The sequence below is a fragment of the Budorcas taxicolor genome, chromosome 10 (assembly GCF_023091745.1).
Source record: "Budorcas taxicolor isolate Tak-1 chromosome 10, Takin1.1, whole genome shotgun sequence".
Classification (NCBI taxonomy): Eukaryota; Metazoa; Chordata; class Mammalia; order Artiodactyla; family Bovidae; genus Budorcas; species Budorcas taxicolor.
In genome coordinates this window covers 45,637,295-45,652,099 of record NC_068919.1, presented here as the reverse complement: position 1 = coordinate 45,652,099, position 14,805 = coordinate 45,637,295, and the positions used below count along the sequence as shown (strand labels likewise).

The window sequence follows — 14,805 nt, the reverse complement described above, 5'->3', positions numbered from 1 at the left end:
GCCGTTTCCAGGCCACACACTCAGAGACCCCAGCTTTATGGCCACTTAATGACTGTGTCGGACTTCCCAGGTGGCGCTAGTGGTAAAGAACCCACCTGCCAGTGCAGGAAACATAAGAGACACATGTTCAGTCCCTGGGTTGGGAAGATCCCCTGGAAGAGGGCATGGCAACCCATGCCGATATTCCTGCCTGGAGAATCCCATGGACAGGGGAGCCTGGAAGGCTACAGTCCATGGAGTCACAAAGAGTCAGACACTACTAAAGCGACTTAGCACAGACACAATGACTGTCAGGCCTCAGCCCTAGTGATAATCAGCAGGTTCTTCTGGAACAGGAAGGACACATTCCACAGGGAGATTCCACATCACCTGTGATTTAGGAGGTTTCATGTGAGGCCAGAGGTTAGCAATAGGGGAGCGACCACTCGCCTCTTTCCATGGACCCCACTTCCCTGGTGTTTTCTGTTATGAGTTCTTCCTGATATTTACTAAAGAGACAGGACTCTGAAACCTGATGTTTTCAAACCTAATTTAGTTGATTGTGTGGTAGTCAATGTGTCTGTTAGAAGCTTGCCACCCGAATTTCTTTTTTTTTTTCTATACAGTTATTATCATTGTAACCCATAAGTAAAGTAGAAGTATAAATGTCCTGTTTCCCCACAGTTGTTTTGAGATTTACAGTATGAAAAACGCTGGTGCTAAATTAAAATCACTAATAGGAAGAAAAGCTAGATGACATGAAAACTTTTATACAGCGTACAGAAATGGTCTCATGCTTTGCAAGAAGGATGTTATTGCCTTTTTATGGTGACAAGTGCTGATGGTTCTAATGTCCAAGGAGATAAGAATGAAATCACATCAAATATTTGTTTTAAAACATTAGCTCATATATTTTTGTCTCTTTAGAGACTTGCACATATTCCATAAAGGATATTTTCCAATAAAAATACAGAAAGGAAACATCCAGACAATGCTCATTATCATAAACATGAAAAATACCAGTTCCTAACTGATAATGGTAGAACCTCTGTGACAGCTTTCCGTCCTCTAAGCTGCAGACAGTGGTAGTTTCCTTGGTCCTACAGCTGAAAATAAGCTCACATTTCACCTCATGTGCCCTCACTCCTTCTCCAAACAGATTTGGAAGAAATCTGGGCTAATACAATGCTAAGTATGAGGAAGATTGTTCCACATGAGAGGCATGCCTGCTTAGTTGCTTAGTCATGTCCGACTCTCTGTGACCCCATGAATCACAGCCTGCTAGGCCCCTCTGTCCATTTCCCAGGCAAGAATACTGGAGTGGGTTGCAATTTCCTTCTCCAGGGGATCTTCCTAACCCAGGCATAGAACCCACATCTACACTGCAGGCAGGTTCTTTCCTGCTTGAGCCACCAGGGAAGCTCTCCACATGAGAGGACCATGAGCCGTAAGACTGCTTAGGACAGAGCTGGTGGAGCCCCGACCCAAGAAGAAATGAAGAAATTGGAAATGCACAGACATAGACACTAGTGTTCACTTCTGAGGGAACTCAGAGTCAGATAAAGAAAGCCAAATTGCAAATTTAGAGAAGACATTAGATTTATTTGGAAATTACCTTTAGGGTAGAGGGAAAGAATACTAAGATAAGCTATTTGAGAGTGGTGAATTAAAAAGCAGTTAAAACTAGAGATTTACACACACATACACACATACACCATACTCCCCATCCTGCCCTCCTCCTCACTTTGAGAAAGTATCTGGCAATTTAGAGGAATAAACTGAGATCACTTTTAAGTGGTCCAAAGAAGTTCAGCCATCCTCTTCAGGGGCTGTTTTTCTTAAATTTAGACACATGAAAATGTGGGAGAAGGTATCCTGCTCTGGCTTGTTCAGTTCAAATATCTTAGAGTCAAGGATTCCTCACCTGTTTTGGCTGGTTTGTATATTTTAGTTTTACTTTAGAAAAAAAAAATCTTAAAACACAGAAAACCATGTCAACATTTGTGTGTCTACCATCTATAATTAACTAACTTTGTTAATTAATATTTTGTCTTATTTGGTTCAGATTCTTATTTGTTTAAAAAAAAACTCTCAATAATAATTTTATACCCTTTACCGATACCATTCTCCTATTTTTCTCTATTGAGGCACAAATAACTATCATGATTTCAGCTTTCTTAACCTTTGATGGATTTGGGCCTCCCTGAATTGGCTAAAAGCCCATTTCCTGCCATCTCCCTACCCTCATCAGAAAAACATCAGCACATAAACATAAATGTCCTTAAACTGTTAGGAGGATTCCCAGACACCCCCCTCAATCCTTTGGGAATTTAGAAACTCCAAATCGAGAACCCCTCCTTGGGGAATGTTTTGTTTGTTTGGTTGAGAATCCAGTTATCATTCTATAAACAGAGGGATCTAATTTAGACAGAACCCTGTCCTTACTGCCCTGGGAGCTACTTTATGCAGCTTCAGCTGTGCCTGTTTGAGCAGTCTTGGCCTTCTGCATTTGCTGTTAGCTGGTTTGTTGTGGAGGATTTCTACTGCAGGATGAGAGGCAGCCAGTTGGCCTCTGCAGCGACCACAGTTCAATATTGCTGCTAACCCACAATATGAGCTCTTCCACAGGGTTAAAATTACCCTCACTTTCACTAGCTGCACTTTAATTTTGTTCTGTTTCCTGCTATTAGAAATCATGTTGACTTAATTGCAGAATAAAAATAGAACTCCTTTGCTCTGCCTTGTCTAAATAGGGTGCTTTGTTGCCAGGGCCGTTGACTTTCTTAGGGCCAGAGTGTATACAGAAGTGGTTTTCTCATTCCATCAAGGTTCTTTTAAAGACGGAAGGCTTTCACCACTCCACTTGGGTGATTTAAGTGAATCTCCCTACCACACCCTTCACTTTTGTTTCAGCTTTATTGAGGCATAGCTAGCATACAATAAACACATATTTGAAGTTTACCGTTTGAGTGCTCATATTTGAATACATCTGTGAAAACATCACCACAATCAAAACAATGAGTATATCCATTACTCTTCAAAACTTCCAGGCAGCCACTGATCTGCATTTTGTTATTATAGATTTGCTTACCCTTTCCAGACTTTTATATGAAAGTAATCACCTAGTGTGTACTCTTCTTTGTCTAGCTTCTTTCACTCAGCACCAGTATTTTGAATTCCATCCACATTCTTATGTGTAGCAGTAATTTGACCCCTTTTATTGTTACATGGTGTTCTCTAATCTGTTTCCCTGTTGATGGATACTTGGGTTGTTTCCAGGTTTGATTGTTAAAAATAAAGCTGCTAAGAGCATCCTATATATGTCTTTCTGCCTATATGTTTTCATTCTCTTGGATAAATATATTAAAGTGGAATATTTATATCATAGGATGGGTACACTTTTAACTTCTTAGGAAAGTTAAATTCTTTTGTAAAGTTAAATTCTTTTCTAAATTCTTTTGTAAAGTGGTTATTTCCAGCAGCAGTATATGAGAGTTCCCATTTCTCCATGTCTTTGTGAGCCCTTAGAATGGTCAGTCTTTTCAGTTTTATCCATTCTAGTGAGTATGAGGTGGTATCTTATTGTGGTTTCTTTTTTAATATGTATATATTTTGGCTGCACGAGGTCTTAGTTTCGGCATGTGAGATCTAGTTCCCTGACCAGGGATTGAACTGACCACCAGGGAAGTCTACTGTGGTTTTAATTTACAACATGGAGTATCTTTTATGTACCTGTTTGCCTTCTGTATATCTTCTCAGATGATCTCTGTTCAGATCTTTTGCCCTTTTTAATTGGGTTTTTGTCTTCTTGAACTTTTAGAGTTCTCTATATTTTCTAGGCATGAGTTCTTTGTCATGTCGGTGAAAAACATTAATAGTCAATCAAAGAAATGAAAAATTTTATTTGAGTGAACCTGAGGATTATATCCTGGGAGACAGTCTCTCAGAGAGCTCTGAGAACTGTTTTGAAGAGGTAAGTGAGAAGACGGGCATCAGAATATATGTGGTTTTAGCGAAGAGAGTACATACAATTAAGCACTCATCTCAGGAGAAGCTTGCTGCTAGTCACTAGGAACAGACATCTTCGTTAAAGGTTTTAGTGCTTTCACAGTATAAGATGTAAGAATTCAGGTTCATTTTCAAAATCTCCTGAAAATATCTAATTCTCTGAGGATCAGTTCAGTCGGTTTTCCTGGAACACAAAGGGCCTCACCCTTGCCCTGAATTTCTTTCAGGATGTATTGTAGGTCAGTAACTTAGTGGAGAATGACTTAATCCTTACAGGCCTGGATGGTGGGCAACATTCTTTATTTTACACTCTCTTCCCTTTCAGTTTTAATTGCAACCAGAGGTTGGAAGGCAGTTTGTGACCAATTTGTTCCACTGCGCTAGAAATGCTCATTTGCAGGTCAGGCCAGGATTTTGTTGATAGGCCACTCAATGTGCTATTATAGGACCAGGCCCTGTTAACAGTAACCAACCAGAGGCCTCTGGACCGCCTGTTTTACTAGTCTGTTATGCTCCAGGATACAGTTCCCTCTTGTTTCTTCTTCCCATATCATGAGTTACACTGTTACAGTCATTGATGTCCTGGCACTATATATTTGGTCAATCATTTCAACTCACCTAGTCATTATTAGTTTTATCTGAAGCTCAGTCACACATTTGGTAATGCAAGAAACAATAATCTTGTAAAATAGGCAGGATACAAGTAATTATTAATGCTGGTGGCATTAATAAGGTTGTAAGTGTTTAAGCTGAGAACTTCCATTAGGTGTGGCCCAGTATCTCCTCAGACCGTCTGAACAGTCTACTCTGCATCCATCTCTGTCTTTAAGGGAAATGGTATACTGACATTGTACGTAAAGTTCACCAAAGAAGTCTGCATGTACACAGTGTGAGTAGTGGGTCATTGTGACCCGTTACAGGACTGAGAAAGGGATTTTATCTTCTAAGGAGTTACATGGTGGCATCAGAAGGAGAAAAATTGATCTTTATGGTTGAGCAGCTATTTCTGCTCTTGGGCAGATCTGTTAACGTATAATGCAAACACACAATGCACACTAGAGGGGAGTGAGGAGGCCAAAGGGGATCTTCCCAGGGGATCTTCCCAACCGAGGGATTGAACTCAGGTCTCCTGCATTGCAGGCAGATTCTTGATCATCTGAGCCGCCATGGAAGTCCAACAGTGTCTGGCAGCGGAAGACAAATATATATTTAAAGAGAAAAAAATGACAGCAATGCAGACCAAAAACAAAAAAGTGCAGATAGAACTTGAGTAAAAATGAAAGTGCAACTAAGATATGTCTGATATCTAAAATATTAAACATTTAGGAAGAGCTGAATGTTTGTTTGCAAGTGTGTGTTAGTCACTCAGTCATGTCCAACTTTGCGACCCCATGGACTGTAGCCTGCCAGGCTCCAACTCTGCGACCCCATGGACTGTAGTCTGCTAGGCTCCTCTGTCCATGGGAATTCTCCAGGCAAGAATATGGGAGTGGGTTGTCATTTCCTTCTCCAGGAGATCTTCCTGACCCAGGGATCAAACCTAGGTCTCCTGCATTGCAGGCAGATTGTTCACCAATGTTATCAAGTTATTTTTAGGATTATATCCCAGTGTGGGGGAAGAAAAATAATTTTCCCTCTGCTCTGAGTTCTTGCCTGAGATTGCATGTTTTAAGACAGATTAACCAGAGAACAAGAAACAAAATTTTATTCACATGTGTACCCCATGGATAAATGGAAGCTACCCAGGAAAAAAACAAGTAATTCACAAACTGGCCTAAGCTACCCGATTATATACTGCCTTTAGGCAAAAAAAAAGAAAGGTGTATATGGTGGGAGGAGGCTGGTTGGAGCAGGTGGTCAGGAAAAGCAGGGTTAATGAGGGTTAAGATTGTTAGCAGATTTAAATCAGAACGTTTTTTCTTTTTTGTCTGTACTGGGTCTTTGTTGCTGTGCATGGTCTTTGTCTAGTTGCTGCAAGTGGGGGGTACTCTTTGTTGTGGTGCATGGGTTTCTCATTTCGGTGGCTTCTCTAGGGAATGCAGGCTCAGTAGTTGTGGCTGGTGAGCTCTAGACCACAGGCTCAGTAGTTGTGGCCCATAGTTTTAGTTGCTCTGGGCATTTGGGATCTTCCCAGAAGAGGGATCGAATCCATGTCCCCTGCATTAGCAGGCAGATTCTTATCCATTACACCACTGGGGAAGTCCAAGTCAGAGCCTTCTTCATTGATAGCATTCTCTTGTGATTTTGAGTCAGCTTTCTCTTACTGGTACAGAGAAGGAGGTTTCTTTTATAAATGTATATTTCCCTTTCAAAGGGTAACTTCCCTGTTTTCAGAGCATCTCCTGTGTCTGATTTTTCTCAAAATAACCAACTGAAAGCAATCTGTATGCCAAAGAGGCATATTTTGAAGTGACACACTTTACTACCAGCTTCCTTGCTTTCTTCTTTCATTTGCCTGCCTAGTTAATTCTCTTCTTGTTAACGACCTTATTGAGATATAATTGGCATATGACAAACTTTTCCAGTTAAGTCATACAATTCCTTGATCTTCACTGTATTTAAGAGTTGTACAACTATGGCCATAATCATAATTTTAGAACATTTTCTTCTCCCTACAAAGAAACCTCATGCTCTTTAGCTCTCCTCATTCCCTTCAGCCCCACTCCTAGCCCAAGGCCAACACTGATCTTGTTTCTGCCTCTATGGATTGCCTGTTCCGGTCATTGCATACAAACAATCATACAGCATGGGGTCTTTTGTAACTGGCTTCTTTCATGTAGCATAATGTTTTTAAGGTTCTAAGACAAACTTGCAGGTTCCTGCTTTGTAAAGTCTTAAAGCATAATTTATGTGTTTTGTCCCCTATTTAAGAAGCTAAGATCACTAAGGTTATTTTCCTGTATTCTACAGTTTTCGTTCTTACAGTCAGGTTTCTACTCCATTTCTAGTTCATGTATGCGTATCGTGTGCGGAAAGGGTCAGGTTCATTTTCTTCCCTATGGCTATCCAATTGTTCCAGCATCGTTTGTTGACAAAATTATCCTGTTCTCAATCAGTCAGCCAGTGTGGCCGACTGAACCTAGTTCTGGACTCTCTCCTGCTCTGCTGATCTGTATGTCTGTGTACAATATCATGTTGTCTTGATCACTATTACACCTTTATCACGAGTCTCGAAATCAGATATTATAAGACTTGTAACTTTGTTCTTTTTCAAAATGGTTTAGCTGTCCTAGGTCCTTTGCATTTTATATGCAACTTAGAATCATCTTGTCAGTATCTTTTAAAAAAAATCCTGTTGGGATTTTGGCTAGGATCATGGAGATATCTGAGAACAATGGATATCTTAATAATCTTCTAATCAATGAATATACTATATCTATCCATTTTTGTGGGTCTTCTTTAATATTTTCAACAATATAGTTTTTAGCATCCACATCTTGCACATTTGTTATCGAATTTAACAGGTCTGTCATGATCTTTATGCTACTGTAAGTGGTATTGCTTTTTTAAAACTTTAATTCCCACTGCTAATATGTAATAGCATATTGGCAGTGAAAATCTTTTTTACTCACTGGTAATATGTAGAAATATAATTGGTGTTTGTAGACTGACCTTTTACCTTGTGACCTTGCTAATAAACACATTTATTCTACCTTTTTTTCCTTTATTTTTTAACAAATGCCTCAGAAATTTCTACATAGACATTCATGTTATTTGTAAACAAAGACAGTTGTACTTGATTCATTTGTTCACTCATTCACAGGTTTGTACTGAGTTAATATCTGCATGGTGACATGTGTAGGTAGGTCCTAGGGTGAGGGAAGGAGAAATACAGAACAACTGAACTCAGAACAGTAACAAATATAAAATTTAGAAGAGTGCCAGAGGAAGGAGGGTAGGGATAGATGCCTGGGAAGTGATGTTCAAGAACCTTTGACTGATCAGTTCAAGGGTGTAACATAATGTCTTCTATGCACTGGTATGTCTGGGACTGGTCAATGTGTAACCCTGTTAACTCTCCCAACCCCAGACTTTTCACCAAGCTTCTCTTAAAATTCTCTTATAAATTTTGGATTCAAAAGACATTTTTTGCAAACTCATGTGAAAGAGTACAATTCCTGGCCATGTGAAAACGGTATAGAACACCAAAAAGGGAAGTTAACATTTCATGAATGCCTGCTGTGCTCCAGGCATTGTGCAAGATACTTCTTGTGTGTGATTCCGTTTGATGTTTATGCCACTCCTAAGGAGTAAACATCACTACAATTTTACAAATAAGAAAACAGGTTCTGAGGGGGGTTAGTAATATGCCCATTGTCACAAACCAGGAGCAGGTGGAGCCAAGTTTGAACCACAGGTTTGACAAAGCCAACGCCCATGCTTTGTCTACTGCTCAGAGGCTCCGAAACTGTCCATAGTCATCAGCAGTGGTGCTTTCCTCCTGAATATCCGAGCATTTCTAAATCTCAGCAGGACCCCTGTAAAGCATGGGTAAGAGATGCAGAAAAGAGTATTGAAAGAAGGAAATTTCAAGATTAGGGAGGTGTAAGTCAGATGTAAATCCATGGGGGAGGATGGTAGGGAATGCTCGTCTATTTCATAGTTCTGTTCTTGACTTAATTTGGGAAGAAATCAGCTGGAGGATGTCCTTTAAATTGGATTAGGGTTATATTTTTTAGGATCTTTTTTAACACCATAAAAAAAAAAGCAAGTTTAAAGCCCCTTGAAGCCAGGTTTAAAAGAAGGAAAGTCCGTAGGACTTCTCCCAGGAGAGCTTGCAGTCAGAACCCTGGAAATGAGTTGTACTTTTAGGAGCAGCCCTCCTCTTGAGGATTTTTCCCTCCAAGATCCCACCTAAGTCCCACACGTGTCTTTTGGCCCCATATTTGCTTTGTCACAAGCACCAGATGACCTGTGGCCCTGGGCTTTTGTGTTCACTCAGAGCATTCTTTCACCTTGGGTAGTTTTCATGTGTGTAGATTTGTCTTAGGCACAAACAGAAGAACAACTAAGAACTTGATCTCCCTTATGATCTCAGGGGAGTATGTCAAAAAGACCTTAGGAAAACCCCTGCTCCCCAACTCTTCATTTCTCACGTGAGGAAACTGGAGGCCAGTGAGTCTTAGGTGCTTCCCCTAAGTTTCTGAAGTCGCTCAGGGACAGAGTTGCAACTTCAAACCAGGGGGTCCAGCTCTGCATCCACCTGCAAGAGTGGGCTTCCTGTCACAGTGGCTGCCATCTTCCTTACATGTCTGACGTGTTCTTCACACACAGATTCTTCAGAAACCAACACCAGAACTCAAGCACCAGCTGGCTGCTTTCTCCAAGCGCGTGGCAGGGGCCGTGACCGAGCTCATCCAGGCAGCAGAGGCCATGAAAGGTAGGCTGGATTCTCACATGGCATCCTGTGGGGCAGCCTGGACAGCCGACTGAGCAGAGAGAATGTGCAGCCAACACAGGCCTTTTCTTGACAGCCAGAGGAGTAGAGTGAGGAACTTTTTAAAGGCTAATAGGAGTAGAGTTAGACTTAAAAAGTAATATCCTCCTGAAACAAGCCTTTTCTCCAGTTATACATTAAGTGCTTCAACATAAATGGTGTAATCCATCTAGAACTGTTCACTTCTCTTTTAAGGGTCTTGCCATCCATTTTCTTCTGTATTTTTCTTTGAATATTTATTTTTATTTAAATAATACACTTCATGTTTAGAAATGGTACTATCTGGATACATTGTACGTGGAAGCAATCAGCTCACCCGGGAAGGGTTTTCTAACCAATCTCCCTTTGTTTGCATTTGAGGGGAGTGGTTGTTCTCTTCTGGGAACTCATCCTTATGAGTTCCCAGAAGAGAAAGACAAATCTCTGTGCTCAGCATGATCTCATTTCTCCTGTGGATGCTGACTTGCATTCATGAGCTTTAAGTTACAAATCAGAGTAAAACTCAAGCTAGCCTCGGTCTGTAAGACCTTGATTTTCGCAGCTCTTATTGATGGCTGCTTCTGTGGTAGGGCTGTCTGTACAACTGGTTTGGAAAACGAGGATCAGACAGGAGGCCACTGCATGCAGTTGACCTCTACGAGAGCTTGGGGAGAACATCCCTTAGGAGAGTGCAGCTGGTCGGCTTATGGAGCATGCCTGCATGCAAATCCCGATATTGTTTGCAGTTAAGTCACTGCCCTGAGGTCCGCAGCTACCAAGAATGACCCTTTTTGGACTGATTTTAGGAACAGAGTGGGTGGATCCCGAAGACCCAACCGTCATTGCAGAAACAGAATTACTGGGGGCTGCAGCATCCATTGAGGCTGCTGCTAAGAAGTTAGAGCAACTGAAGCCAAGAGCAAAACCGAAAGTGAGTGTCCCGTGTGGCTGCTTGTCTGATGTCTTCCAGTAGGTCTTCCAGTGGATGGCTGTGAGTGGAGCCAGGTGGGCTTCAGCAAGCTCATGTCCCTACCTGTGCGGGAACTAGTAACCTGCAAACCTGTTCTGCCTGCCTAGCACCTTTTTACAGGGTATGGAAAAAAACCCAAGGGTAGGTCTTGCCGGTTAACCACCCCAAGAAATACCTTTGGGTAGCCAGAGGAAGAATCCAGGTGTTTCTTGAAACAAAATCGTGATTTTTGTTTCACTATTATATGAAGCAGGTATTGGATGTTTTCTATACAAAGCCCCAGTAATTGAATATGAGACTGTCACCCTGTAATTTTCTGGTTTCCATAATGCTTTTTACCAAAAGTAGCAGTGCTGGGCCTCTCCTTTCCTTAAAAATCAACAGAGAGTAATGTGAACCTCAAAAGTGGACCCAGTAACAGACTCTTTTCAGTACATGCTGGAGACTGTGGTTAACTGGCATGTTCTCTCCATCTATGGTTGTCATCTAGATAAATGTTAAGAACTTAAGATCATAAATGTGTGTTAAGAGAAAGTCTTTTAAAAGAAAGAGATACTTTAAGGTAGTGCAGTAGAGAGGACAATTAATATGTAAAAAGATGGTACTGTCTGGGGGACAAAGCCCAACCCTGTAAAGAAATCATAATCCCGTCTCCCCCATGGCTGTCCTCACCAGGAAGATGGTGGAACCAAAGGGAGCCATCTTTCTAGTCAAGCAAGTCCCTGCTGATAACCTCACCTCCCTTCCAAGGACCCACATACAATTAGGAAGTAAAATCTGGCTCTTCTCAAATAAAAAAAGTTGGATCTCCAGTTTAGATATGCCTAAAAGTGTACCTTTATATTAAAAAAAAAAAAAAGTGGAGTTTGAGTACTAAAATACACCAAAGTGCTCAAAAGCAGTTCTTGGGCTCATGATGTGTGTAAAATGCACATGGGCATATAGGCAATCTATTAAGTTTGCAAACATTCTTAAAACCTTGGAATTCTTAGAGCCAGTCTCCTAATTGTCACTCTAAATTTGATAAAGGCCTTTTTTAGAATTTCTCATCTGAACTGAAAAGTTCAGAGTTTTGGCTTCTAGTTTTTGAGTTTGTCAAGGTCCTCTTTACTGGCCTTAACCTGAGGGTCTTAGGTGATACGAGATTTTAACCAAGTTTTTCTCTGCAAACTTCAGAGCTAAGTGTTAGGGGTAAGGGCAACTCCATCTTCTGGACTTGACTTTATTTCTGCTTTATAAAATAAGTTCAGTGTGAGTGGAAAACTTCTTTCAGCTAAGAAGCAGGCAGCCATTAACTGTGATTTTGAGGCTTAAACTTAATTCATTGTCCTTTTCCTTCTCTGATTTGCCACATACTTTCCTGTCCTCTGGGGAAAGCTTCTGTCTGCTAGTGCTGCAGCCGTGTCAGTTGCTCTTTCTGCTGGAGAATTAGCCTGGCATTAATTTACACCACCACTTCCCAAGCTCTAAGAGCTCCTGTTTCAATCCTGGTCCTGTTGTCCTTTGGCAGGATCTTCCCAAGCTCTGTCTGCTCTCAGTTCTGCTTCTCCTCTGTCCAGCTCTTGATTTATCTCACGATTCTTGATCTGAAAAACCAGGTCATTAGAGTTCCTGCCCCATGGCATTATTGACATAACATATTAGATAATTTAGAAATAGTGCCTGACATGTCGTAAGACTTAGTAATATCACTGTCACCAAAAATACACTTCTGGAACTTTTATCTACTACCTCCTAGGAAATGTCTGAAACAAAAGTTATTCCATGGATCCATGAGCTTATGGCCTTAGCTAAAAAAAAAAAAAAAAAAACTCACCAAGCACATGCTAGGTACATAGCATTTTACATAGATTAACTTATCTGGTCCTTACAAGTCCACAGGGCAGCAGCATTAGCATCCCTGCTCTAGGGATGCGGAATCAGAGGCAAATTACTTGCCAGAGTCAGGTGACCTCAACTGAGCTAGAAGCAGCATTGCATGGGCTCCAGGTGGCAGTTTAGCCCATTCCAGTCCTCTTGGCCTACCTAGTATCAGGAACTCTGGTGCAGTCGCATGGGGGATGTTTTTTGGTTTACCCATAATCTTTGAGCCGTTAATCCCACCTCTGGGAATCTGTCCTGAGGAGGAAATCCAGAGAGGATAAAAGTCTTGTGTGCATGAGAGAGTTGCTCTTTTCATCCTATTCAAAGCAGCAAGAATTTGGAGGTGCCCCTGAGTGTCTCCTCGAAGGACAAGTATGTAGCTGTTCGGAATAATGGATGATCAGTCTGTGTAGCATGAAGAAGATGCTCCTGGCATAACATTAAGTTATGCCAGAAAACAGGATGTGGAGTCCGGTACTCAGTATGATCACAACTCTGTTAAAAGAAACACTTGTGAATGAAGGAGACAGGTGGGGAATGTGCAAGGATGATGGTGGGACTGGGGTGGTGGAAGGGTCTATGTCCTAAAATTTCATAAGACAATGTTTTAAAAATAATAGCACTTAAAAAGTTAGTGATGACTGCTGAACTGGGCCGGTGTGCGTTCCCCCAGTGCCCTGGGATCACCCAGCCTTTCTGCTTACAGTGTGGGTTTATAAGGAAAGCCAGGGTCACAGTTGACATAAGTGTTGATTTGAGTCCCTTTCTTGGGGGGACCTACTCTGTGTCACTCCCATCTTCATATGAGGGAGTATTTGGCCCTTCCTGAGTCTTTAAAATGATTAAAAATCTCACTCCAGCCAGGGACAAAGGCTCCCACCACATGGATTGTGTTATCTATAAAACCATTCTGAAGAACCCATCACCCTAAGCCAGATTCTGTGCCTGTCTTGGAATGCCATCTGCTCTGTGGTTAATGCCTGCATGAAATAAAATAACTTTCTTGACTTCAAGAAGGAATTTCTCCCCAGTTTAAAAAAAAAAAATCACAATCTGACATCATAATCAATCAGTCTTTTGAGGCCAACCAATTCTTCCCATCCCCTTCCAAAATGGAAGTCAATCAATTAATCAATCACAAATCCTCAGGGTTCTGTAAGTAGGCCATTGCTTCTATACCTCTGTCCCTGATAACTCTACATAAAACCCCAGGCACCCAAGATTGGGTGAATGTGCTTTGCTTCTGTACCTGGGAAGCAGCTCCACTGCTTTGAGGGAGTTTGGGGGATGGGCAATGTTTTCATCTCCGTGTTTTGCCCACCACATTCCCAGGTTGCCTGTTTTAAAAATAGAAATTGTCCAGGGTTTGTAAAGATGATTCCTGGTATGTTCCCAGCTTGGGCCCTTAAAAATGTAAGCATCTCTTTTTACCGGGAATCGCCCAGACACAAGTAACAAATTGGCATCTTTGGATCCACCGTTTGCTTGGGAAGATGGTATAAACGCAAAATGAGAATGTCAGTGAGCCCAGGTGCATGTGCCTAGGATACCGCTGGTGGCGCCGTTTCCATAGCTGCAGACACACCTGTGCTCCACAGACAGGTAATGGAGGTGCCACAGTGGCTCCCTCCTCCTCCCCCCTCCCGTGGCTGCAGCTTGCAATCCTGTGCCCCATTCTCAGCTCAGTCAGACCTGGATGCCTTTCTGCAGGCCTCTGTGTGATATGTTTGATATATTAGGTTGTTATTTAATCCAACTATATATCAAACATATTCCTACAGTGTCTTGCCCTGTCTCCGGGGGTTCCTAATATAGCTCATAAGGCAACAGGAAAGAATATGTTAGAATCAGAGGTAGATTACTCATTACATCTCTTTGTTATATTCCATTTCTTCTTGTAGCATTTAAAACCTGTATTTGTACTGCTAGATTATTTTTTTTATTATAGAAACAAATCATAATTAGTGATGTTTCATAAGAGCTTAGATACTGTGTATAGCTTAGTTTTGTGCAGTGATGAATCCTTAAAGGCTGTGCTCAATGTGGGGGAATAAAACCCATGTTTGTGATACAGGGTCAGGATTATAAGCTCCAGACACATCTAGATTTACATTTCATTTTAGTTCAGTTTTATCCTGATCTTCAATTTAGAAATTAGTAATTTTCACGATCAAGCTTTCAGCGAAAAATTCAAACACAAATCAACTCTCTGTAACGTTGCTTTCCACCCACAGTAACAAAATGTATAAACCAAATCAGCCAAACCAAATGTATGGATGGTGAGTCACTGGGCTTTATATAAACTTTGGGGACGAAATATATCTAATAAAGATAATGCAGTGTGGAATATACTCTGTCTGTTGAGTTTCCTGTTGTAGGTTAACTTGTCAGTAGAGGTTGATAATATTTAGAACATGCCGACAATCAGAAAGTGATTCCATAGCCTAATTGGGTGCAACAGGAAGTTCGGGATTGTGAAACATTTTTTCCTGGCACGTAACAGCCTAACTCGGTTGGCTCTGACCTCCTCCCCCTAGGAGAGCCTGTGAAAGATATGTGAGTTCATTCT

At 41.3% G+C, this 14,805-nt stretch overlaps 1 protein-coding gene across 2 annotated transcripts in view; it reads left to right on the top strand.

Annotated features, from left to right (window-relative positions):
• Positions 1-14,805, top strand: part of TLN2 (talin 2) — a 499,959-nt gene that overhangs the window by 465,217 nt on the left and 19,937 nt on the right. For both annotated transcript variants that reach the window (XM_052646966.1, XM_052646965.1), the window contains 2 exons: positions 9,262-9,367; positions 10,210-10,334. In XM_052646966.1, coding sequence (XP_052502926.1) covers positions 9,262-9,367; positions 10,210-10,334 — 231 coding nt within the window. The remainder of the gene's footprint in view (positions 1-9,261; positions 9,368-10,209; positions 10,335-14,805) is intronic.